The following is a 25,284-nucleotide window of genomic DNA, read 5'->3' as shown; positions in this document are numbered from 1 at the left end:
CAAATATCCCCAGCTTGCTAACTGTAGGTAGTAACTAAGTGATTGTAACCTATCCACCGCTGTCCACTGGATGGGGGGCGGTGTGCAGGACAAACATAAATTGTGACACTAGCTCTCCACATATGTCAGTTGCTTAATTTAGAACCTGTACTTGAGGTCGATCTCGAACCCATTGTTGATGTGACGACTTAATTGAATTTTGTAACTAGCTCATCAAGATTGTAACTTGCTTAGCTTAATGAATTGTGGGGTTCAGTCCCTGAGCCCATTATGTGCCTCTGTAACCCTTTCCACTACCGCCCACAAGATGGGTATGGGGTGCATAATAAATTAACTAAACTAAACTAATTAGGATTGTCCCCTATGTTACCTAATTCGGACTCCCAATGGACATTAGCAGCAGCAGCTATAAAACTGCCTATGGCAGTTTCATTGTGCAGCCTAAAGCTTATCTCCCTTGTCTCTAGAGGTGGATTGTTAATGTTAGTTAGGAGAAATGTGGGGTAATGGTCTATAGTGCTATCGACGATTATCCCTGAAGTAAGCGGAGAGGTTATGTTGGTCCAGATGTGATCAAGAGCCGTGGCAGTACTATGAGTGACTTAGTGGAGGTGACTTAGGCAGGTCTAGTGATTAAGGGTATGAGGAAGCAGGAATTCATACAGTTGAGGAAGCTGGCAGCAGTAGGGTGTTCAGGCTCGCAGAAATCAATATTAATGTCCCCTGCGATAATTAGATGGTTTTTGTTCAGTCTGTTATCTAGTATTAGATTTTTAAGGTTAAAGTTGAATTCGGACACATCAGTGCTAGGAATTCTATAGACTGCTCCTACAGTCAGGACAGACTCAGCTCCCTTGACTCTGAAACTGGCGAAGATATACTCCCCACAGTAGTCTCTAGTTCTAATTTTTTTTGTTTTTTTGAGATATATACAAGAGTTATTACATTCTTGTACAGCCACTAGTACGCGTAGCGTTTCGGGCAAGTCCTTAATCCTATTGTCCCTGGAATACGATCCCCTGCCGCGAAGAATCGTTTTTTCATCCAAGTACACATTTTACTGTTGCGTTAAACAGAGGCTACAGTTAAGGAATTGCGCCCAGTAAATCCTCCCCGGCCAGGATACGAACCCATGACATAGCGCTCGCGGAACGCCAGGCGAGTCTTCTTGGTGATAGTAAAGAGCAGTACCACCACCTCTCTGAATTGGACGACAGTTGTGAATTGCTGAGTAGTTTGGCATGTTAAAGAGTTGAGTAGTATCCTCTTTTAACCACGTTTCAGTAAGTATAATAAAAGATAATTTGTTTTCATAATCATAAAAGAGAATTTATTCATTATCTTAACTTATTATCAACTTCTTCTTTATGTAGTCCTCCGTGGTGCAGTGGAAAGACACTCGTCCTCACTTCGCGAGCGCTTTGGTCTGGGTTCTTATCCTGGCAGGGGAGGATTGACTGGGCACCAATCCTTAACTGTGCGCCTCTGTTCACCCAGCAGTGAACGATGGTTGTTAAACGATTTGGCGGGTCGTGCATTATATAGCACTTTAACCCAATATATTATATGCATTATATAACCCTTAAACTCAATATATGTATTCATAAAATGTACGCGTAATAGAGGTAATTTGAAAATCCCAATAGAGGTTTGTGAGGAGGTGCGGAGTGCGGAAGGCGATGCTCAGGCAGCTCAGCTGGCCAGAGGCAACATGTCGGTCGTCAGCTGCCTCCGTGCGGGCTCCCTCCCCTTCAGGAGTGCCTGCACCCCGGCACAATGCTTGGCTATTAGTGAGTGTTTGAGCAGTACTGGTGCTTGAGGGCGGCTCTCTTGGGGTGGGTGTCCGAGGGCGGCTCTCTTGTCGTGGGTGTCCGAGGGCGGCTCTCTTGGGGTGGGTGTCCGGGGGCGGCTCTCTTGGGGTGGGTGTCCGGGGGCGGCTCTCTCGGGGTGGGTGTCCGAGGGCGGCTCTCTCGGGGTGGGTGTCCGAGGGCGGCTCTCTCGGGGTGGGTGTCCGGGGGCGGCTCTCTCGGGGTGGGTGTCCGGGGGCGGCTCTCTCGGGGTGGGTGTCCGGGGGCGGCTCTCTCGGGGTGGGTGTCCGGGGGCGGCTCTCTCGGGGTGGGTGTCCGGGGGCGGCTCTCTCGGGGTGGGTGCTAGTAACTGGATTGGTGACCGTATACATATTCCCTTACAATTGGGAACAGTCTTCCTGTGCTTGTACATTTCTGGCTAGTGGAGTGAGATCTAACCCTTTATGCCCTGTCTGCTTGCTTTTCAGTGGTGTGCATTATTTACATCCGACTTTACCTGAGAGCCACTAACACTAGTGGCCTCGGGGACAGGAAGCCGGTGGCTTGTCAAAGGACCCCCCTCCACCCATTTGCCATGATATTTTCCAGCTGTTCTTTAAACGCTGGCCAAGTTTTGGCATTTACAGTTTTGGGATTGTCAAGATCATCTCTTAATAATTGGGTTCTAACAGTTATCTCTTTGAATTTGGTGTAAGAAACTATCTTCGGCAACTTCCTCTTTCAGTGCAGTCCTCCTATCGATTTCCTAAATAGGGTACGAGAATTTCCTGATATTTCTACAACTTGATTCGTATCCATTTCCCCCCCCCCCCTTTCAATTTAATTAGGGTGACCTTGTCCACATCTTTTTCCACTCTGAATCTTGTTTGTGGTGATCGTATCATCTCTCCTAAAGTTAAGAGGTCAAAATTCCCCTAGCCTGACCTCTTAGCTAAGTCTGCTTAATTCTGGGATGGTACTAATCTAGTTGCAACATCTGTAAATGCTAGTACAGTATTTGCTTTAGTGCTTCGTGAGGTGCTGATTCCATGATGTACTGTACTTTAAAAGTGTGAAGCTTATTGTATATTGTAGTTGAGAAATACAATTATACAATCTAGTCTTTAGAATTTATGGATTTATAGATCTTTGTGCAAAATGTATGCAAAATTTGTATTGTCATTTGTAAAGGATTTGGCAGCAGAAATAAATGTTATTTAAAAGCCATTACGTCATTGTACAATATGGAGATAAAATGGGTTATATTTAGGTTACGGAATGTGGCATGCAATTTTTTTTTTAAGGGCACAAGAGATTTTAAAATATTTTCACAAGAGATCCCTATTTTTACTTCTTCAAAGTTTTAACTTTATAAATTAGGTCAGTTAAAATGTTTTAATGGAAATGGGAAAATAATTGCTCTTCTGGTGAACACATTTGATGCACATAATTATTTTCGAGTATTAATACATTTCCATCAACAGTTCGGCGCGAGATGGGGGGGCATGGCCCCAGGAAAATGGTCATCACTCCATCTCGCTGGCAGTGGCACAAGTACAAGGACATGCTCCACTTCTACACCATGCTCGGCGTCATTCCTCTTGGAACATTGGTGTTTCTCGTAAATGTGTTCATTGGTCCTGCTGAGCTGGCTCCGATCCCAGAAGGCTATACTCCAAAATATTGGGAGTATTACTCGGTAATTAATGAAGATGCATTTTTTCTGCTATATTATGTTTAAAGCATTTGTGTTCATGTAGATTAATTATAATTTAATTATAGCCTGCTCTTATTATCATTTAACTACGTATTGTATGCTCATTACCAATTTAAATAATTATAGAGTACTGTGCAAGTTTTGAAGTTATTTTTATTGCTTGACTGAATAAAAGTAGAATGGGTAAAAGGCTGAATTTTTTTCAGATATATTCACTATTGCTTGGTTCTCTAGAATACTGCATATAAAGGTGTGTAGGATATGGTGAATGGGCAGATTTTTTTCCTTCACACCATCAAATTGGAAAACAGGGTAGAGATAAACTGACAAATTAACTAAAATTATGAACAATAGTTGCAAATAAAATCCAATTAACATTTTCTGTTTAGTAAGTTTTTATGTAACATTAATTTGGATTAGAGTGAACTGGAAGTCATTTAATTGATTGTAAGATTGGTTAATGGAAATTATAAGGTGCAAACAAGAAAAGGGAATGTGAGAATAGTTGGTGTGATAAAGCCTTTGGTGAAAGAACAGGAGTGAATAAAGAAGCTGTTCAATGAGAAGCATTGATTTCGCTATACTGTAAAATGAGTCCAACCCACAGGTGTAAAGTGAAAGTGACGACATTTTGATTCATCCTGGACCTCTCCTTATCAAATGACGTGAATCCAGGACAGACTGAAACTTCATCTTTCATTTAATTTCATATGTGGGTTGAGTTATTTGTTTTCAGACACATTAGTGTAACTTACTTTCTGTTATACTGTACTGTACAGTGTTTTGAAATTTGTTACTACTTGAGTATTGAAAGGGAGAACTTTACCAATCAAATTGCCACCAGACAAGTCTGGCCCTTGGCGGGGCTTGGAGAGTAGAACGTTCAAAACTGACTTTAGGTAAACAAGTGCAAAACTTGCCTGAACTATCATTTTACTGATAGGTATGAAGGTGTTGAACAGCCGTTTTCTACACTGTAAATATGCTTCGACTAGGAAATATTAAAATAAACTTGAATGTGATATAACCTTAATTTGCCTTTAGCCCTTAACTGTTCATTATTACTAGAGATTAATTATACAAAATTTAGTACTGATATTTTTAAGTGTTTATAAAGCTGAGAATGATTTTGGAATGTAGGACATTGTAGTAATGTGGAGGATTAGAAAAGGTGCCGAGGGTTGGTTGAGGAAATATGGCATTGGTATAGATGTAGAGCATAAGTGGGGATGTATAACATGACTTGAGATGTTTAGAGCAATGAGCAAGTCACTTTATAAGAGTATCTAATCTTAAGTGTAGTGACTTTAAAATTCCCGATGTCTGTGTCAGTTCAGCAACTACATTAAAAGCCATAATTAAATAGATTAGAATAGAATAATTCCAGAAAATGTGAGCTGTAGATTGGCATGGCTTTTATTTAATTTTGTATATACTGTATATAAAAGTTAATTAAAACTGACTTGAGTATTGTTTTTGCAGCATCCAATCTCAAGATTCTTGTCTAGGTATATGTGCACAAGCCATCAGCAGGACTATGAAAAGTACCTTCACTTCATGTATGATGAAAATGAGAAGAAACAGATAAGGTAAGTACTCTTTATTTTAATAACAAGTTAGCCCAGATACCTTGCTTTCTTCTGGGAGCTCCCCATCAGGGGGTTTCTACAGCAAGAGTGACACCAAGTGGCTCTAATCATGACACAAACCTGTTTCTATTTTCAATCTATATTCCCTCAATCCATCATATATTATTCCACTATCTTCTACCAAGAAATTGGTATGTGTCTTCAACCATATACTTCTGTTGGGTCACCCTTCTCACTCAGCTAGATGATAAACAGTTTTATGACTTAGGGAAAATAATTAAACAATTGACTGATTGGCAAAGGATTTTTTGTAGCTGATTTATGCAATTGGCTTGTGTATTTATCCTTAGAAGCGTAGGCGAAAGGTGGTGATCGTCTGTACCATTGTGTAACCACTTGGTAGTGAGAGGTGTGTGTGTGTTATTGGCCTTATTAAAAAAATACTAAAGGGTTGTAGAACATTAGGTAAAATGCAGCTTTCCTTGAATTTACAGTATTAAGATATAACAAGATAAAAACGTGTAGTAAAGTTTGACGTATTTGATTTTCTCTTCTCCCTCCCTCCCTTCCTATTCACGCCCCTTTTCCCTCCTCTTCCCATCTCATTTTGCACATGCTACCAGATGTGCAAAATTACATATAGCATCAGTATATTGAATGTAATATGCTGTTCATAAATCTTGATAAAATCCAAGATAAATTATTTTAGGAAGGCAATATGAAGAGATAATGGAATATTAAAATGATTAATTTATCGTTATTCACCTAAAGGTTGACCGAGAAGAAGGTTCGTGATTTAATGTCAGAGCGTGGAGATTCAAAGGCAATGTACTACAGGCCAATCCTTACAAGATACCACCGTATGGTCCGAGATGAGTATGAAAAACTGGAACACATTAGAGGTCAATAAGCCTCTTATTATTTTGTTCTTCCTTTTTTCTACTTGGCCTCTACTCAAATTCTGTAGGATATAAATTTGGTTTTGATGTATAGTGGATCTTGATTGAGTTAGATCTTTTAAAGTGGATTGCTGGTTAACAATAATTTAATAATCTAGTGCGTATGAGCATTATGATTGCTGATTGATAACTTGGGATGGATATTAATTATATTTGCATTTAAGTGGATGTAATTAACAAGACCATCATAAGTCATCATGTATTCTGTAAATTGTAAATAAAATATTTCTTTACATTATGATATGCAGTGTTTTATTATACATTCTTTTATTTATTTTCAGTGTTGCTTGAATCATTGTAGACTTGAAAAATTGGTGAATTCTTTAACAAGAAAAACTTAAGAGAATCCAAAGTTAGGTAAAACAAGCTGAATGTTTAGAAACTGCATACGAGTGGAGAAGGTCAATTTTTAATTGATTTGTCAAACTCTTATTCAAATATGATTGCCATCTGATACATGCTGTTTGTGCCGGTAATAGGTGCAGCGAGGACGATGAAAGTTCCTTCTTTTCTGCTAGTTGGGCCACTGGTGATATTCATATGGGTACTGTAATTTAATGATATACCAATACACGTGTGAAGAGTACCTTGTTTTGTCTTGTGTGATGAATTTTATATATGAGGATATTCAGTATTACATTCAGTAGATATTGGAGAGAAGAATGATGCATTTGACAGTAACTATTTTAGTGAGTGGATGTTTGTTTTCAATGCTGAGATGACTATACAGTATATTTGCATATTGTGTGTACAGAAATTCCCTACTGATCGTCGTTAGTGTTCAGTAATGCTATTTAAGTATGGATTTGTGTGTGAATTTTATGAAATTATATTAAATGGGCCAAATAAAACTTTTAAATCAAATCATAAACTAATTACTGTATGTATTTATATTTTTGACAATTATTACTGATTGTGTGGACATCATTTGCTACACAAAGATCTGGCACCAGGTGCGATGATTCATACATCACATCACAGCTGAGTGGATTTATGAAAGGCGCAAAACTGTGCACACTTTTAATGTGAAAGAACACCTCATTCTTCCCTGAAAGAAATTAATAGGATATGATTATATAGGGGGTAAAGGTACTGGAGGAACAACCTGTAATATGGTTTATGATCTTGGTGGAATTCAGACTATGGCTGCACTGTTTACTGCAAGGCCCCGGCCTGGAAATCCAGACACCAGCAGTCGGTGGAATCCAACAGTGGAATTGTTGTAAGAAAAAACAGGGTCATTTGTTTTGTTAAACCGAAAAATTGGCATCTTGTCTTTATCAGTGTTAATACACCTTTCCCCAAAGTCTGAAAGAAGGTTTGTAAGACTGCATATTCATTCCTGATCAAGTTCAAGTTCAAGTATGTTTATTGAGATAAGCAATAAATACATCTCAAAGGGATAGAGTAGCTTAGGCTATTTCTACCCCCCCTCTACTTCAAGTCCCTCAAGGGGCGCACAAATGCAGTGAGTACAAATAGACAAATTACAATACAAGAATCCCATTTAACATTGCAGGTTCATATAGTAAGTACAGCATATAATTGTTACACTCTTGGGGCAAAATTCTTGTAGCTCCTAAGTATACTGTCTATCATACCATTATCACACATCCAAACAATTTGATGTGGTACACTATTTATTTCCTTATTTCTATAGTTTTCAATAAGTTGACACTAATGCATAATGTTCTAAGGTGTGGGCGTGCGGCATACTATATAATTTACACTCCTTATCTTTTTCACTGACATCAACACCGTATTGCCAGATATATTTGTACCCTAATCTTAATCTCATGTAAATTGAATCCTTCCAAGTAGACTTTCCTCTACCATAAGTGAAGGACGAATTTGTATTTATTATTGAATAATTCTTAAGTGTGTTACTACTGTCCACCATTGCCATTCTCTTTATCATTTCTTCACCCTCTTGGATCATCTTGATTCTTGTTTTTATTTGTTTCAAGGTTAATTGACATACAACATCAACAAGAGTTTTTTCAGTGGCTCTCTTCGCTATGTCATCAACTACCTCATTCAACAGTATTCTCACATGTGAAGAGATCCATATGAATCTTTATACCAAGTTTTTTCTAATTTCTTAACATTCTCTCTACACTCTATCACAATATTCTGATATACTGGGCGTCTGCTATTTAAAGACTCTAACGCTCCTCTGCTGTCAATAAAGAAGCAAGCATTTTTACCACATTTGACTACTTCCTGTAATCCTGCTAATACACCTTGGAGTTCAGCCTGCGTTGAAGAGACATTGTCAGTTAAGCGGCGTCCAATAACAGTATCTACAGTGCCGATGTCAGTGTACTCCCTGATCAAGACTCCACATCCTGCCTTCCCTTCCCTAGCTACTGACCCATCACAATATACATGTAGAGTGTTTTCTGTAGGCAGTTTTCTAATTATACAATCATATGTTGCCCTCAGCTCTCCTATTTCATACATACTTTTTTCTTTTGCAAGGGAGTAATTACTACATCTACATTATAATCCTCCCATGGTGGTGTGAATTTTCTCTTGGGCACAACAATACACTCTGTAATAACATCATACTTTATAACATTAGTACATAAGTTATTCATACATACTCTCTTCTTCATCATACACTGTTCACTACTTCCCACCTTTTGAACCGAGAGGATTAATTCATTAGCTCTCCCACCTCTCATTAATCTAATGGCAGAGGCTACATTTATCTCTACAATTCTATCCCCAATACTCTGCAGATTCAACTCCATCCTCATTATCTCAATCACAGCATTTCTTGGGCATCCTAAGATAATTCTCATGGCTTCATTTTGTACCTTCTCCAACTTGCCCATCCTACCTTTACCCAAAACAAGAAAACAAGACAGGTGCAGCATAATCAGTAAGAGATCTTACAGTACTCAAGTATATCATTCGTAGCACATGGACTCCCACTCCCTTTCCACAGCATGCCAAGGCCTTCAGAGGTTGTAATCTCTTCCGACATTGACCCAACAGTCTGTTCATCTCAGCTTCCAAACTCTCATGGGTATATCCAACATATATGCCTAAATATTTATATATATTAACTCTATATTTTTACCGTTTATTTTCAATATAATGGGCCTCCGACTTCTACATTCAAACTTAGTTTTGTTTTCATTAACCACCAGCCCCATATGGTGACACAGGTTTCCGAAATTGTCCAACACTGTTTGAACCTTTGATATATCCTTGCCCTGAAACAAAATATCATCGGCATATATGATCGGAGTTACTCCATTTGAGTATCTCTCAGATGCTATCTTACTCATTAGTACATTAAACAGGGTGGGACTCAACACTCCTCCCTGCGGTGTGCCGAGTTCAAAAGACCTCACACCTGACATACAACCTTGATACCACACAGCTAGACATTTAATAATATAATCAGAGGTACTTTTTCCTTTGAGGAACCCAAACAAATTACTAGACAGCTGATCACCTATTATATATAAAAGTCTATTTAAAATGAGCCTCTCCATCATTTTACAAAAACACGAGGTTAAAGACACAGGTCTGTACTCTCCATTGGCTTTAGGGATAGGGATGATCATAGCTTTTTTCCATTTACTGGGAATACTGACCTCTTTATAACTAATATTAAAGAGGTCTAAAAGTGGGCTTTTCGTCATAATGGCAAGTTCATTAAGTATTTCATAAGTTACTCCATCCTCCCCAGGGGCGGTAGATTTCCCAACTTTAATCGCCGTTATTAGTTCTTCTCTGGTAATACCTGTGCAAGTGACATCACCACTGTTACCTGCTGTAAGTATAAAATCCTTAATTAGATCTTTCCAAGAATCTAATGACTCTCTCGTTACAGCGGGTAATGAACTAAATTTGGCAGCTTCCGCCCATTTATTTACGAGACCATTTGCAATTCCTTGCGGGTCAGGATGTGCAACAAAATTATGCTTTTTACCCCTTATTTTATTTACGTCTTGCCAGATTTCCTCTTGCACAATCTTTCCTTCCTTCGAGGATACATCTATCCTGCTTGTAGGACCCGTCCTAGTCTCTCTCAGATGAGGCTTCATGGGACATACATAAGAACCATCATTGTGGCTGCCTCGACAGTTGCAACAAACTCGGACGATTTTTTCACTTGTTACGATCTTGACTCTACACTCTCGCGAGTCGTGTTTCTTACCACAATACCGACACCAGGGGTCAAACTGGCATTTCCATGCCATATGTCCCCAACGTGAACACTTTTTGCATAATATGGTCTCCTCAATGTATTTTGCAACTTTACCTGTAGCCTAGTTTTACACAAAAATTCTTTCCGGCGCCTGACCCTTTACCAAGGCAACAACCTGGCTTTGTTTGTCACCACGAACACTGTTCCTCTTTACCCATACAACACTATCATTGTTGAGAAGAAGACAATCAGGATCCAAATAAGTTGGATACTTAAAAACTATGATCTTTGTGTGCACCATACCTTCTTCCGGAGTAACCATCACAATGTTCTGAAAACCAACCGTCGTGAGGGGTTCCACGGCCTTTTCTGTCCCAACTGTTATGTAGGGCCGGCGAAGACCCTCCTTGAAGAGTGGTTCATATTCCAAACACTCCTTAGCCAGACGTACCGTCCACTCCAGCTTTTGGTGGAAGTTCAGTTGGCATGTTGTAGGGAACAACAGCCTCTTCCTTCTTTTAAATTGCTTCTCTTGCGTCCTGCTGAGTAGCGTTTCATTTTTTGGTCTCTGTTATTTCATCTTCACTCTCACTGTTTGTGAATATTTCGCCGTTTATTTCAGCTCATTACTACTTCAAACGGCCTGTTATTATCTTGTCTGCCCTCACTATCACTTAGGGATACCGCCTCAGCCATTTCCTCGACACTCAAAGGCACTGTCAACAATCGAGAACAAATTCACAATATCCAGCTCTAGCAGCAACGTGCAAAAACGAAGATTGTGGAGCAATACTCCACCTCCCACCAAGCAGCGGACGCCAAGAGAGCCAACACTGCGACCGCTCACAACCGCGGTCCGGTCACTATCCATATCCTGATGATGATTGATGATTGATGAAGATTAAGCCACCCAAGAGGTGGCACGGGCATGAATAGCCCGTAAGTGGTGGCCCTTTCGAGCCATTACCAGTATCAAAAGATGATACTGGAGATCTGTGGAGGCGCAACTGCACCCTGCGTGACGGGAGATGTCTCCCGGACCAAGTGGTGATCAAATGGTGCCATATCCTGATTGATTGATTGATAAAGATTAAGCCACCCAAAAGGTGGCACGGGCATGAATAGCCCGTAAGTGGTGGCCCTTTTGAGCCATTACCAGTATCAAGAGTTGATACTGGAGATCTGTGGAGGTGCGAATGCACCCTGCGTGACGGGAGATGTCTCCCTTGTGAATGTGTTAAGATGAAGATGAAGCCACCCAAACGGTGGCACGGGCATGATTAGCTCGTAAGTGGTGGCCCTTTTGAGCCATCACCAGTATCAATAGATGATACTGGAGATCTGTGGAGGCGCGACTGCACCCAGCGTGACGGGAGATGTCTCCCGGACCAAATGGTGACCAGATGGTGTGCCATATCCTGATCCCTTCCCAGTGCTATATAGTCGTAATGGCTTGGCGCTTTCACTTGATGGTCCTCCCCCCCCCCCCTCAATAATATTACGAGAGCAGTATTTACGGGCTATTCATGCCCGTGCCACCTCTTGGGTGGCTTAATCTTCACCAGTTTGTAACCTTTGTAATTACTATGCTATGTATCCTCACAATCTCAATGTACCTTCTTGTATATAAATAAATAAATAAATAAATAAATAAATCGAGAGCAGTACGTCCTAACCAGACGTTATATGATGATATCCTGAACAGTTGATAAATAAAAGTAATTGCGGAACTCCAGTTATCTAATACTTATCATAAATGGTATAAAACCTTATCATAAGCCAAGGGATTTGTAGATCAGTGTTTAAAGGGAATTCGGAAGTAATAATGATACAGCTGATGCCATCTGTCGGCAGAAGAGAACACTATCAACTGGCTGGTCAACAGTGGCCATAAGATACAGCTTACGCCATCTGTTGACATCAAATTACACTTATAACAAATCACCCTACAAAATACAACTAGCGCCATCTCTTTTTTTCCAACGCACTATAAATAGCCAAACAGCAACCCATAAGGCGGGTTGTTGTGCTCGGGTAGGAGGTTCCAAGCTCCGCCCCCAAATTAAGAATTAGAATTAGAATATTTATTTAGGTAAAGGTACATACATAAAGAGATTTTACAAAGTTTGTTGGCTTTATAGATAGAGCTAGTACATACAATGCCTAAAGCCACTATTACGCAAAGCGTTTCGGGCAGAGATATGGTATGGAGTGCATAATAAATGCCATATCATTGGTAGATATTCTTTGTTGACATTCACACAGCCAATCACAGGAAGGGATCAGCTAAAGGCTCCATCCACTTAATAAATCATCTTTATTCAGCACACCATCCCTGCTTATGATATTCTGTTTCAACTTTAATCGACCTAAAAAGTGAAGGGTTAAGTATTTATAAGCATTAATAAAGTGATAATTAAATACTCCAGGATGTAACGGGTGTTACAGAAACATGGGCTGGCTACCTGACTTGTGACGTCATCAGTGGGGGTTGCCTCACGCAAATAATATCGATGATACAATGCTCCGTTCTCTTATTGAACTAAATTATTCAGTTAGATGGAAATTTCTGTCTTGTACATAACGAAGAGGTTGTGTTTGAAATAAAGAGATTGTTGTGCAAAAAGACTTATTTCTTAGTTTGCATATAATTTATAGAAAGAGTGTTGGCATTCCCAGCAACAGCCAATCACAGGAAGGTATTTGCTAAATGTTCGTCTCCTTATCGACGTTCTCAGGAGCGACACACAGATCTAGCTTATGGCTTACTGTTTCATCTCTTGTATATATAAAATATGAATATTTCGATTACTATGATTATTAAATGTATGAGATTATAACAGTTGTTACACAAAATGGCTAAATTTTGCCATTAAAAAGAGCTCATAGTGGATTTTGTAATAGAGTTTTATGGCAAGGGAGTTACACAATTTTTCTAAATATCTTCTGATATGGGTGTTGACTTCTCAAGTTCAAGTTCAAGTATGTTTATTGAGACAAGAAAAAATACATCTCAAAGAGATAGAGTAGCTTAGGCTATTTCTGCCCCCCCCTCTTCTTCAAGTCCGTCAAGGAACTCACAAATTCAGTGAGTACAAATACACAAATCACAGTACAAGAATCCCATTTAACATTGCAAAAATAATATCCTGTTTATGAAAGAAAACAGATTTACACACAACTCACAACTAATGACTGTTCGAACACTTCCGGAACAAGTGCTTTACTGATAACTTTTGTTCGAACCACAATGCTGTAAATGCAGCCCGTCCTCCAAACAAAGATCCAAAAGTGATTCCATGCACCCGCCAAACCCCCTGTTTATGAATGAAAAGCGGTTTACACACGACTCACAACTGCTGACGTTCGAACATATCCGGAACAACTGACGAATTTTGTTCGAACCACAACGCTGTAAATGCTTCACCCACGTACTACAAATACAAATAATCGCCAACAGAACCTAAACACCTAACCTAACCAGTGCCTAAATATGCACAATATGCTAATATATAATAATATGAATCTATATTTGAGAAATGTTCTGTTTTAAGTGAACCGAATGTTAAAATTTATGAATGCGTCTTTGGGGTTGACCACTGGATGGAATGGACTTGGTTGGAGGACGGCCGCCAGACTGCACACCAGCAACATTTAATGACTTTCGATCACCACAGTTTAATTTTGTGTTATAACTTGACGACTCGGCGTTCATCAAGGCGTCAACATCATCTACAGATGCAACAGAGGTTGAGGGGAACCACAACCATGGCAGGTCTGTAACAGCAACACACACAGCTCCTTCGGTCTTTTATGTCTGTATATTTATAGGTCGCAGCTTTCTTAATTGACTTAAGACTGGCCAGGCGAGTGGAGCATGTTACGTGGAACGCCTAAATACGCTCTTCACCCGACCAGAATTAAGAGTCAAGAAAGCACCTAGTTTTATTTAATAACGTTTAGAGGAATGCAAGATGCCAAAGATTTGAATTATTTAAGATGTAAATCCTTTGGGGGAGGTGAGAATGAGCACTGCAGCAAATATGGCGGCTTGACTCAGGCAGGAGACAGCATTTCCCGCCAAATACTCCAGAAGCGGTGACGTGGTGTCTCCTGGTTTTGGGAAATCTGACTGGTCGGATGCGGTGGTGTGTCCAGTTTGACCAATCAGAGAGCGCCCATGGCGTCACGTAGTGTGACGTCAGCTCCAGAGCTGCTTGACGGGACCGTCACCGGCTCTGTCACTATACGCCTAGGGAAGGACGTGACAGGTCGCGTCGCACGTCGGTCCCACATAGGTGAGGTTCAAGCAGTACTCGAGAGGCAGCGTGGAGGAGCTCTGGACAACTTCTAGAGGAAGATTGAGAGAGCTGGAACGTGACAGGAGGTCGCAAGAAGCTCCTTGACGTCGGTATTCATGTGTTTCAAGAGGAGGAGGTGCTGGGGGATAGAGAGTAGATCCGCGGGCCGTACCATGTTGGAACTGCTAGGAGCGTGAGGTGGCACGTCCTGGTCCGATGGTTTCAGCAGCATAGAAGCCATGGGGGGAAGCAGTTACTGAACTACAGCACTTCTACAGAAGAAAAGGGATCAAATATCCAGGAAACACACGAGAAATATATATATATATATATATATATATATATATAATATATATATATATATATATATATATATATATATATATATATATATTATTAAATATGACTGAAAAAGTAAGATTAATAATTCTAACACGAATTTTCTCAATCTTTCGTACATTTCTTTTCACTGTTGGAGGTAAATCAAAAATCAATTCTCCAAAATTCATTTTTATTTCAAGTCTGACGCGACACGAGCGCGTTTCGTAAAACTTATTACATTTTCAAAGACTTTAGTTCACAAATACACAACTGAATAGAACTTACGCATCTCCGATTTTATATCTACATTTGAGTGAGGTGGAAGGGGTGAGGTGGCATTAACACAAGACAGAACAAGAGGTGGTATTAATTTCATCAACACAAGACAGAACAAGCGGTGGTATTAATAGGGTATTAATTTCATCAACACAAGACAGAACACGAAACAATGGATATTGAATAGAAGTGTTTGTAGAAAGCCTATTGGTCCATATTTCTTGATGCTTCTATATTGGAACGGAGTCGTGAGGTGGGTAGAATATAGTTGTGCAATAATTGGCTGTTGATTGCTGGTGTTGACTTCTTGATGTGTAGTGCCTCGCAAACGTCAAGCCGCCTGCTATCGCTGTATCTATCGATGATTTCTGTGTTGTTTACTAGGATTTCTCTGGCGATGGTTTGGTTGTGGGAAGAGATTATATGTTCCTTAATGGAGCCCTGTTGCTTATGCATCGTTAAACGCCTAGAAAGAGATGTTGTTGTCTTGCCTATATACTGTTTTTTTGGAGCTTACAGTCCCCAAGAGGGCATTTGAAGGCATAGACGACGTTAGTCTCTTTTAAAGCGTTCTGTTTTGTGTCTGGAGGGTTTCTCATGAGTAGGCTGGCCGTTTTTCTGGTTTTATAGTAAATCGTCAGTTGTATCCTCTGATTTTTGTCTGTAGGGATAACGTTTCTATTAACAATATCTTTCAGGACCCTTTCCTCCGTTTTATGAGCTGTGGAAAAGAAGTTCCTGTAAAATAGTCTAATAGGGGGTATAGGTGTTGTGTTGGTTGTCTCTTCAGAGGTTGCATGGCTTTTCACTTTCCTTCTTATGATGTCTTTGACGAAACCATTGGAGAAGCCGTTATTGACTAGGACCTGCCTTACCCTACAGAGTTCTTCGTCGACTTGCTTCCATTCTGAGCTGTGGCTGAGAGCACGGTCGACATATGCGTTAACAACACTCCTCTTGTACCTGTCTGGGCAGTCGCTGTTGGCATTTAGGCACATTCCTATGTTCGTTTCCTTAGTGTAGACTGCAGTGTGGAAACCTCCGCCCTTTTCCATGACTGTTACATCTAGAAAGGGCAGCTTCCCATCCTTTTCCATCTCGTAAGTGAAACGCAGCACGGAACTCTGCTCAAATGCCTCCTTCAGCTCCTGCAGATGTCTGACATCAGGTACCTGTGTAAAAATGTCGTCAACATACCTGCAGTATATGGCCGGTTTCAAGTTCATGTCGACTAAGACTTTTTGCTCGATGGTACCCATGTAGAAGTTTGCAAACAGGACACCTAGGGGAGAACCCATGGGGAACACGTGTTCCTCACGTGTACCCCAAAGAATGAGGTGATTTGGTGAAATGCTATGCCCAAGATTACCATCCGAGTTGCCGGCGGGGAAGTGGTTCAAATAGCTTCGGCTACCACTTCCTTTTGTCCGGCCGTGATGGTCAAGCGGATTAAGGCGCCCTTTAGTTACCAGTTGCGTTGCTCCTGGGAGTATGGGTTCGAGTCACTTCTGGGGTGTGAGTTTTCAGTCATATATACTTTATGTATAAAGTTACTTCTTTATGTATAAAGAAGTATAACTTATTATACTTCTATATTCTTAGTTTTTTTTATCCACAGCCACATTTCTTCATAATGTGTATCCATATTTCGTTAAGAAATATCTTCATCAAACTTCTTTTTTCTATTATTTTGCCGCAGTGAGGAGAGAGCTGAAGTCTGTTATTTGCTTAGCTAAACGAACTAGATGGTTCAGTTCCTGAGCCGATTATGTGCCTCTGTAATCCTTTACACCACCGCCCACGGGATGGGTATGGGGTGCATAATAAAGAAAGAAATTGAATTGACTTCAGTACACTCCCGCCATTGGCGCAAATGGTCATCTCTTCTGTCATGCTGAGAACTATATTGTATTTTATAGTGATCTCATAACACCTTTGTATCTATACGATTTGGCCAGTTGTGGTCTCCTAGCCTTTTGAATTGCTTCCAAATTTTAACAAATTGACGTTTCTGCATATTACAGACCATTTTATAGATGTTTTTGAGGTGTTTTTGTAGAAGCTCTATGGGTAGTTGGAATGAGTTCCTCAGTGGCAGTGCAGCCTGTTCTCCTGACAGTTCACAACGTCAAAAAACTGTCGTACTAAAGTGCTTTATCCTAACGTACCAGAGGACCCATTAACAGAAAACGGGACATTATGTTTTAAAAATCATGTATATAAATGTCTTAGTATAATTAAAGAAACTTTATTAATATAAAGTTTATTTTAGACTGCCATAACCATCGTAGTTTCATCAGGTTTTCAATAAACTCAAGGCTTTAAAAGAAAACCACCATATTTAAGGGATAAACTGTGATACTTTTATATAGATTATCGAGGTTTCTTGTAATAAAGCTCAGTTTGATTACGGCTCGCTATTAGCATTTACCTATACTATAATTATTTTCTTACTACTTGTAGAATATCTTGGTGAAATTTATAATTTACTTTACGTATATTACAGTATTGTTTGAGTTGCTGCTCATCGTTACTGGTTGTTTCCCATGGAATTAGCAAAAGAACTATTATTGCTGTATTAATGATTGGAGAGGCTGAAGGGAGAAATCATTGTTAAATCTATGGAGTGAATAAGACAAATTTTAGTACCAAAAATAATTTAATTCTTGTGTGATTCCAAATGAGATTTTTAAAAAGGCCTAATGATATGGTAAAGCTTGAACCAATGACTTAGCGGAGGTGTTTCGTCCGCTGGCGAGTTTTAAGATCAGCCATCTTGTTGGTGTATCTAGTAGTCTTCGCCCTGCTCTTCCTCGTCGGCCACGGTGTCAAGGCCGACCTCTTCGTAGTCCTTCTCGAGGGCTGCCAGGTCCTCGCGGGCCTCAGAAAACTCGCCCTCCTCCATGCCCTCGCCAACATACCAGTGCACGAAGGCGCGCTTGGCGTACATCAAGTCGAACTTGTGGTCAAGACGAGCCCAGGCCTCTGCGATGGCCGTCGTGTTGGACAGCATGCAGACGGCTCGCGACACCTTAGCAAGGTCACCGTTGGGCACGACGGTGGGCGGCTGGTAGTTGATGCCCACCTTGAAACCTGTGGGACACCAGTCCACGAACTGGATGGATCGCTTCGTCTTGATGGAAGCAATGGCGGCGTTCACGTCCTTGGGAACCACGTCGCCACGATACAGTAGACAGCAAGCCATGTACTTTCCGTGACGTGGGTCACATTTCACCATCTGGTTGGCGGGTTCGAAGCAGGCGTTGGTGATTTCTCCGACGGTGATTTGTTCATGATAGGCTTTCTCGGCAGAGATGACAGGAGCGTAGGTGACAAGAGGGAAGTGGATCCTGGGGTAGGGCACCAAGTTGGTCTGGAATTCTGTGAGGTCAACGTTGAGGGCACCGTCGAACCTGAGGGACGCGGTAATGGAGGAGACAATCTGGCCAATTAGACGATTCAGGTTAGCGTAGGAAGGTCGTTCGATGTCTAGGTTTCTGCGGCAGATATCGTAGATGGCTTCGTTGTCGACCATGAAGGCGCAGTCGGAGTGCTCGAGAGTGGTGTGGGTGGTGAGGATGGAGTTGTATGGCTCGACAACGGCGGTAGCGACTTGAGGGGCGGGGTAGATGGCGAACTCCAGCTTGCTCTTCTTGCCGTAGTCGACGGAGAGTCTTTCCATGAGCAGAGAAGTGAAGCCGGAACCGGTGCCGCCGCCGAAGGAGTGGAAGACCAGGAATCCCTGAAGACCAGTGCAGCTGTCAGCCAGCTTCCTGACGCGGTCCAGCACCAGGTCGACGATTTCCTTTCCGATAGTGTAGTGTCCTCTGGCGTAGTTGTTGGCGGCGTCTTCTTTGCCGCTGATGAGTTGCTCTGGATGGAACAGTTGGCGGTATGTGCCGGTACGGACCTCATCTGAAGGAGAAAACAATTGTGGATTAATTTCCTTCAGTGAATAGACACATTGTGCCTTGTTCCATATTTAGTTCATGAGAACAGGCATTTATTACACTAATAGCAAAATCTTTATACCATACGTATATAGTTCGAGACTCACCGACTACGGAGGGTTCCAGATCGACGAAGACGGCCCTGGGGACGTGTTTGCCTGCGCCGGTCTCGCAGAAGAAGGTGTTGAAGGAGTCGTCGGCGTTGCCAAGGGCCTTGTCTGAGGGCATAGAGCCATCAGGGGCAATACCGTGCTCGAGACAGTAAAGCTCCCAGCACGCATTGCCCATCTGGACACCAGCCTGGCCCACATGGATGGAGATGCACTCACGCTGGAAAACAAAATACACTCACGGTCATATTTTGTGCCTTACATAAACATAAACATGACGTATTTATAAAAAAACTAACGCAAAATAAACTATATGATCTTGCAAGCATGCTAACCATGCTATAAATAGTTATTTTATATTACAAAACAGCAGCAATAGGATTTTGTACACACACTCGCTCTCGTCACCGTTTTCTATGTGATGGATGAAACACACAAGGCCACCTAGGGGGGGGGGGGTACCAGGAGAGGGAGGTGTACATAATGACGTGAGTTACAGGAAAAGTAAACAAAGTGGGGAAATGGGTTATGCTGGTGGTGGGTTCAGGGAGGGAGGTTGAGGGAGGGGGGGATTGATGGAAGAGGGGGAGTTGAGGGAGGAATGGTTGACATTAACAATGACAGTAGTTTATGGTGATATGGGAGAAATTGATGTGATAATGATACTTGTCATGGTTGTATTAATCGTGGTGGAAGTGATGATTACAGTGTAAGGGTAACAGTAGTGATGACAGGAAACGTTGATTGGTTATGATGGAGACAGGTAATGGTGATGGAGGGCAAGTGTGATGACAGGTGGGTGTAATGAACAGTAGTGGTGTTTAGTAGCATTGGTGGTGTTGGGCAGTGGTGGGGATGGGTAGTGAAGGTAAGAGTAGGGTTAGTGGTGGTGGTGGAGATAGTGGTGGTGGTGGAGATAGTGGTGGTGGTGGGACTAGTGGTGGTGGTGGTGGGGCTAGTGGTGGAGACAGAAACTAAGGATTAATCAGCAGATAAACTGGGTGGTGTGTCGTTGACCTTCATATTAACAAGCGTCATCAGTGGCTTGGTGGAGGGAGGGGGAAGAGAGGGAGGATGTGGGGGGGAAGGGAGGTAGGATGTAGGGGAAGGGAGGAAAGCTGTGGTGGGGGGGAGGTGGAAAGGGAGGTAGAATGGAGGGTCAGAGAGGTAGGTTGTGGGAGGATAGCGTGGGATGGAAGGATGTGGGGGGATGGGGGAGAGGGGAAAGGGATGGATGGGGGCGGTGAACGGAGGGAGGCATGGGTGGGTGATGGGAGGGAGGGGGGGGGGATGATGCGTATCAAGCACATCTGGGTCACCCACTGCCTACAGTGACACCCCTTATGGCATCTTCTCCCCCCCCCCCCCCCCCTCCTCCTCCTCCTCTTTCAATACTAACTCACCCAACACACTCTTCACCGTCTTAAAACTCACACTTCATAATAGCATCAGTGTAGCCCGTGTGATGAATTGTGAAGAGGAACAGGTGAAGGTGGTGACCTTATACACTTTCACCTGCAGCTAACCTGTTGCCCTATTTGGCTGACCTAACATATAGGCACCAGTTTCCTTTGTATATTGCCTGGTGTGTGTACCTCAATAGTGAAATGCCTTCGTATTTGTAACTTAAATGAATATAAAATACAATAATAGTTGAATTTATCATAGCAAATATGCTTCATCTGGAACTTGTCTATTTCATAAAGAAGAGTACTGATGAACAAAGAGTACTGATGGACAAAGAGTACTGATGGACAAAGAGTACTGATGGACAAAGAGTACTGATGGACAAAGAGTACTGATGGACAAAGAGTACTGATAATCATATCGTGTTTAAATTACGTACAATACTTGGCTTTATATTAACTAACATAAAAAATCAACACAGACAACAATATTTGTAATGACTTTTCTACTGACATAAATATGTTGATATTTTAAGAATGCAATTTAATAAAGTTTTATGCCATTAACAATCGAAAATTACATAAATATTAAAATTATAAATATAACTAAAATTAATAATTTTTTTTATATATAACACCGCCATAGTGTAGTTCCTCACACACGTACGCGAATTTTGTTCAATATATCACTCGTAACTGAACCCTAGTAAGAAAAAAAATCGGACTGAGAAGACTTAACACTGTACTTACCATTGTGACTTAAGTTGTTTGATGGGAAGAGCAAGGGGGGATGACCGACCGCGTCTAACGGTGTGGAGTTAGCGCAGCAAAGTACTGAGGATAACTTAGTGAACCCTGCATATATACCTCCCGTGACGTCACTCCCGTGTGGGCACTCGGTGCCCTGTGATTGGCTGACACGCCAGCGACTTCATCGTGGGCGATACGGGAGTGAATGTTTGTGTTGGTCTGTGTGTTCTATGTCTCCTTGTCAGCCCCCGCGGGCTTGGAGGAGTTCTGTGGTTGTCTTAGACTCAAGATGAGACGTTAAATGGCCCGGTTATCGAGGCTAGAGTGGATGAAATTGGGTTAGAATGGGGTAAATAGGTGAGAGTTTAGTTGGAGGACACGCTGTTGTGAGAGCTAGTGTCCTCATATGGGCATGGTCGGTGTGGGTGATTCATGGTGTAGTGGACCTGCTCTCTCTCTCTCTCTCCTCTCTCCCACTTTCTTCACCTGTAATATTTTACTCTCTCTGTCTCTCTGTCTCTCTCTCTCTCTCTCTCTCTGTCTCTCTCTCTCTCTCCCTTCCACTCTCTTCACCTGTAATATTTTACTGTCTCTCTCTCTCTCTCTCTCTCTCTCTCCCTCCCACTCTCTTCACCTGTAATATTTTACTCTCTCTCTCTCTCTCCCTCCCCTCCCCCCCTCTCAGTTGCACCTCACCGTCTCCTCCCTTACAAGGAGGTAACAACGTAAGTCCTTGTGAGTTACTGAGCAGGGTTTAAAGAGCAAAATATCTATCTTCACGCTCCTCTTACACCTCACTCTCACACTTACGCACTCACTCCACGCACACACACCCACTCTTTTCTCACACACTCACTCCTCTCTCACACACACACTCTTATCTCATTCACTCTTCTCACACACTCCTTTATCTCCCAAACATTCATATCCCACACACACACACACACTCCCACACACTTCTCTCCCACACACACTCTCCCACACACACTCCCACACACTCTCCTACACCCTCCCACACCCTACCACAATCTCGCCTAATTTAATACCAAAATAATTTAATAATTTGAATAATATTTCAATTAAAAACCCATATAAGAGCCTCGGGCATAGATACATTTATTTAAATTACTACCTGGAATATGGGTGTTAAAGGGGAAGGGGGGGGGGGTCGAGTCACATGTGTGTGTGTTACAGGTGTTAAAGTCCTGTGTGTGTTAGTTGGGATTCGAATCACATGTGTGTTAGTTGGGATTCGAATTACATGTGTGTTACTGGGGTTCGAGTCACATGTGTGTTACTGGGGTTCGAGTCACATGTGTGTTACTGGGGTTCGAGTCACATGTGTTACTAGGGTTCGAGTCACATATGTTCGAGTCACATGTGTGTTACAGGGGTTCGAGTCACATGTGTTACTAGGGTTCGAGTCACATGTGTTACTAGGGTTCGAGTCACATGTGTTACTGGGGTTCGAGTCATATGTGTGTTACAGGGGTTCGAGTCATATGTGTTACTGGTGTTCGAGTCACATGTGTGTTACTGGGGTTCGAGTCATATGTGTGTTACAGGGGTTCGAGTCACATGTGTTACTGGGGTTTACAGTCACATGTGTTAAGTGTTGGTCTGTACATCTTTCTATGGTTATAAGAATACTTTGAGAACTTGGTCATATATACTCGTGTGTGTTATTTTTGTTATCTTGTTCTTCTTTCCTACTTCTTCTTTATTCAAATCTTTCTCTAAATCCCTCTTTGTTCTTCTTCTTCTCTCTCCGTTCACGTTTCTTACAGATGACTTCGTAGCTCTGTCTGTCTGTCTGTCTGTCTGTCTGTTTGTCTCTCTCTCTCTCTCTCTCTCTCTCTCTCTCTCTCTCTCTCTCTCTCTCTCTCTCTCTCTCTCTCTCTCTCTCTCTCTCTCTCTCTCTCTCTCTCTCTCTTACCCTAACCACTCTTGTGCACACGTGGGCGTGGTGGGGCGTGTGGGCGGACCGCCCGCAGCTGGCCACTCCACCCTCTGTACCTGCTCTCTCGTCAGACTGGCTTCTCTCTCTCCCCCCCCCCCTCCCCTCCCCTCCCCACCAACCCCCCCCATTCACCCTAGCTATCTACACCCATGACCTCACCCTAGCTCATATTCTACCTACACAGAATCGTATGGTGGCGCTTGCAATACTTGCAATCAACACAAAATCAGACTTTGAACTATAACCCTAGGAAATCGTGTTTTGCTTCTCTATCCTAACCGGTCTAGAAAGCATCAGGGGAGCTGGTCACCTCTGTTCAACTAGCTAGAGCATATGGGAACTGTATTATCATTTTTTTGACTGGTTTGGTAATGGGGTTAAAATCTTATCAACCATTGACAACCACAATAACATACTGATCAAACAGCAAAAATATACTTTAGACTTTTTACATACTTCTGAGTTCTCGATATGAGTTGCGTATTCTTAGAACTATGACGTCAATCTAAGTTTATATCTTAGTATATCCATCGTATATCGTATATCCATCATGTAATTATTATTATTCTCTTTTTCTTTTGGTCTCCTTTTTTTCAAATCAATTTATGCGTTTGATCTCAATTAGTATTAAGTTTTAGTCTAAGTTTTTTCTCCTACACCAAGTCGGAAACGCTGTGCGTATTAGTGGCTTCAGGCATTGTGTGTACGGTACCAGCTCTATCTAGAACTCCAACATTATGTTTGTAACTCATTTTCAATGTATGTACAGTACCTTTACCTGTATAAACATCTTATCTGGTTTCCCTCTAGGACAACGAAGTCACCATGGAATTGTGACTTCATTCTGACCTCATCCTTTTATTACCTGTAGGAGACACGTGGGTCTAGTTAGGACGGCACCCTAAACACAACTATGAAGAGCTGTCACTCTAGATTTATGGCATCATCCTAAGTGACTAACCTAGCTATCTTCAGGCTTTGACTTCACTCAAGCGTTTTGACGTTATCCGAAGACTTAACAAAATAAGACCATTGACGTCATAAGAGATATGTGATATCAACTTGTATACACTGTTTACTTAGATAAATAATATTCCTTTAAAACCAGGACGTGTCTCTAAAGCCATGACCTTGCCTTCCAGTGCGCGCGCGTGCACACACACACACACACACACACACACACACACACACACACACACACACACACACTCACACACACACACACACACACACACACATACACACACACTCACACACACACACACACACACACACACACACACACACACACACACACACACACACACACACACACACATCATGCGGAAAAGGCTCGTAGAGCATCTGGAGGGAAATAGCTTTGTAACACACCACCAACATGGGTTCAGAGATGGTAATTCGTGCCTCACAGGCTTAATAGAGTTCTATGATCAAGTAACAAAAATTGGGTAAGAAAGAGAAGGGTGGGCAGACTGCATTTTCTTGGACTGTCAGAAAGCCTTTGACACAGTTCCCCATAAAAGGCTGATACAAAAGTTGGAGCAACAGGCAGGAGTAAAAGAAAAGGTGCTCCAGTGGTTAAGGGAGTATCTGAGCAACAGGAAACAGCGAGTAACTGTGAGGGGGGAGATATCAGAGTGGCGAGATGTTATCAGCGGAGTTCAACATGGCTTTGTACTTGGGCCCATCCTGTTTCTAATATATGTAAACGATCTTGCAGAGGGTAAAGACTCATTCCTCTCAATATTTGCTGATGATGCAAAAATTCTGAGAAAAATCAAGATAGATGGAGAGGCTACAGAACGACCTTGACAAACAGAAGGAATGGTCTAGAAAATGGCTACTAAAATTCAACTCAGGAAAGTGTAAAATAATGAAATTAGGCGAAGGGAGCAGAAGGCTGAACACAAGATACCATCAGGGAGGTGAAAGCATGCAAGCGTCAAAGAGAGAGATATCACACCGAACCTGTCTCCAGAAGCCCACATCA

General features: G+C 41.8%; 2 protein-coding genes across 2 annotated transcripts; one reads left to right on the top strand and one right to left on the bottom strand.

Annotated features, from left to right (window-relative positions):
* Positions 1 to 1,633: 1,633 nt before the first annotated feature.
* On the top strand, positions 1,634 to 6,293 carry ND-SGDH (NADH dehydrogenase (ubiquinone) SGDH subunit). Its single transcript, XM_045764457.1, has 4 exons — positions 1,634 to 1,790; positions 3,272 to 3,486; positions 4,987 to 5,093; positions 5,865 to 6,293. Exons 1-4 carry the CDS (start codon positions 1,712 to 1,714, stop codon positions 6,001 to 6,003), a joined length of 540 nt encoding a protein of 179 aa, XP_045620413.1. The 5' UTR covers positions 1,634 to 1,711; the 3' UTR covers positions 6,004 to 6,293.
* Positions 6,294 to 17,758: 11,465 nt separating this feature from the next.
* Positions 17,759 to 21,474, bottom strand: LOC123771735 (tubulin alpha-3 chain). The gene is made up of 3 exons (XM_045764456.2): positions 21,335 to 21,474; positions 19,176 to 19,398; positions 17,759 to 19,033 (listed from the first exon to the last, which is right to left on the bottom strand). The coding sequence occupies exons 1-3, from the start codon at positions 21,335 to 21,337 to the stop codon at positions 17,907 to 17,909; spliced, it is 1,353 nt and encodes a 450-aa protein (XP_045620412.1). The 5' UTR covers positions 21,338 to 21,474; the 3' UTR covers positions 17,759 to 17,906.
* Positions 21,475 to 25,284: the final 3,810 nt, after the last annotated feature.

This window comes from Procambarus clarkii, chromosome 75, assembly GCF_040958095.1.
Source record: "Procambarus clarkii isolate CNS0578487 chromosome 75, FALCON_Pclarkii_2.0, whole genome shotgun sequence".
Lineage (NCBI taxonomy): Eukaryota > Metazoa > Arthropoda > Malacostraca > Decapoda > Cambaridae > Procambarus > Procambarus clarkii.
The sequence above is the reverse complement of the archived record's forward strand: the minus strand, read 5'-3'. Positions and strand labels throughout refer to the sequence as shown.

Bases quoted from the DNA above. Each gene is read 5' to 3' on its own strand.
- ND-SGDH (XM_045764457.1), top strand. From the start codon at position 1,712: ATGTCGGTCGTCAGCTGCCTCCGTGCGGGCTCCCTCCCCTTCAGGAGT. The intron at 3,487-4,986 runs GTAATTAATGAA...TTGTTTTTGCAG, and splicing joins AATATTGGGAGTATTACTCG to CATCCAATCTCAAGATTCTT. The intron at 5,094-5,864 runs GTAAGTACTCTT...ATTCACCTAAAG, and splicing joins AATGAGAAGAAACAGATAAG to GTTGACCGAGAAGAAGGTTC.
- LOC123771735 (XM_045764456.2), bottom strand. The intron at 19,034-19,175 runs GTGAGTCTCGAA...TTTCTCCTTCAG, and splicing joins TCTGGAACCCTCCGTAGTCG to ATGAGGTCCGTACCGGCACA.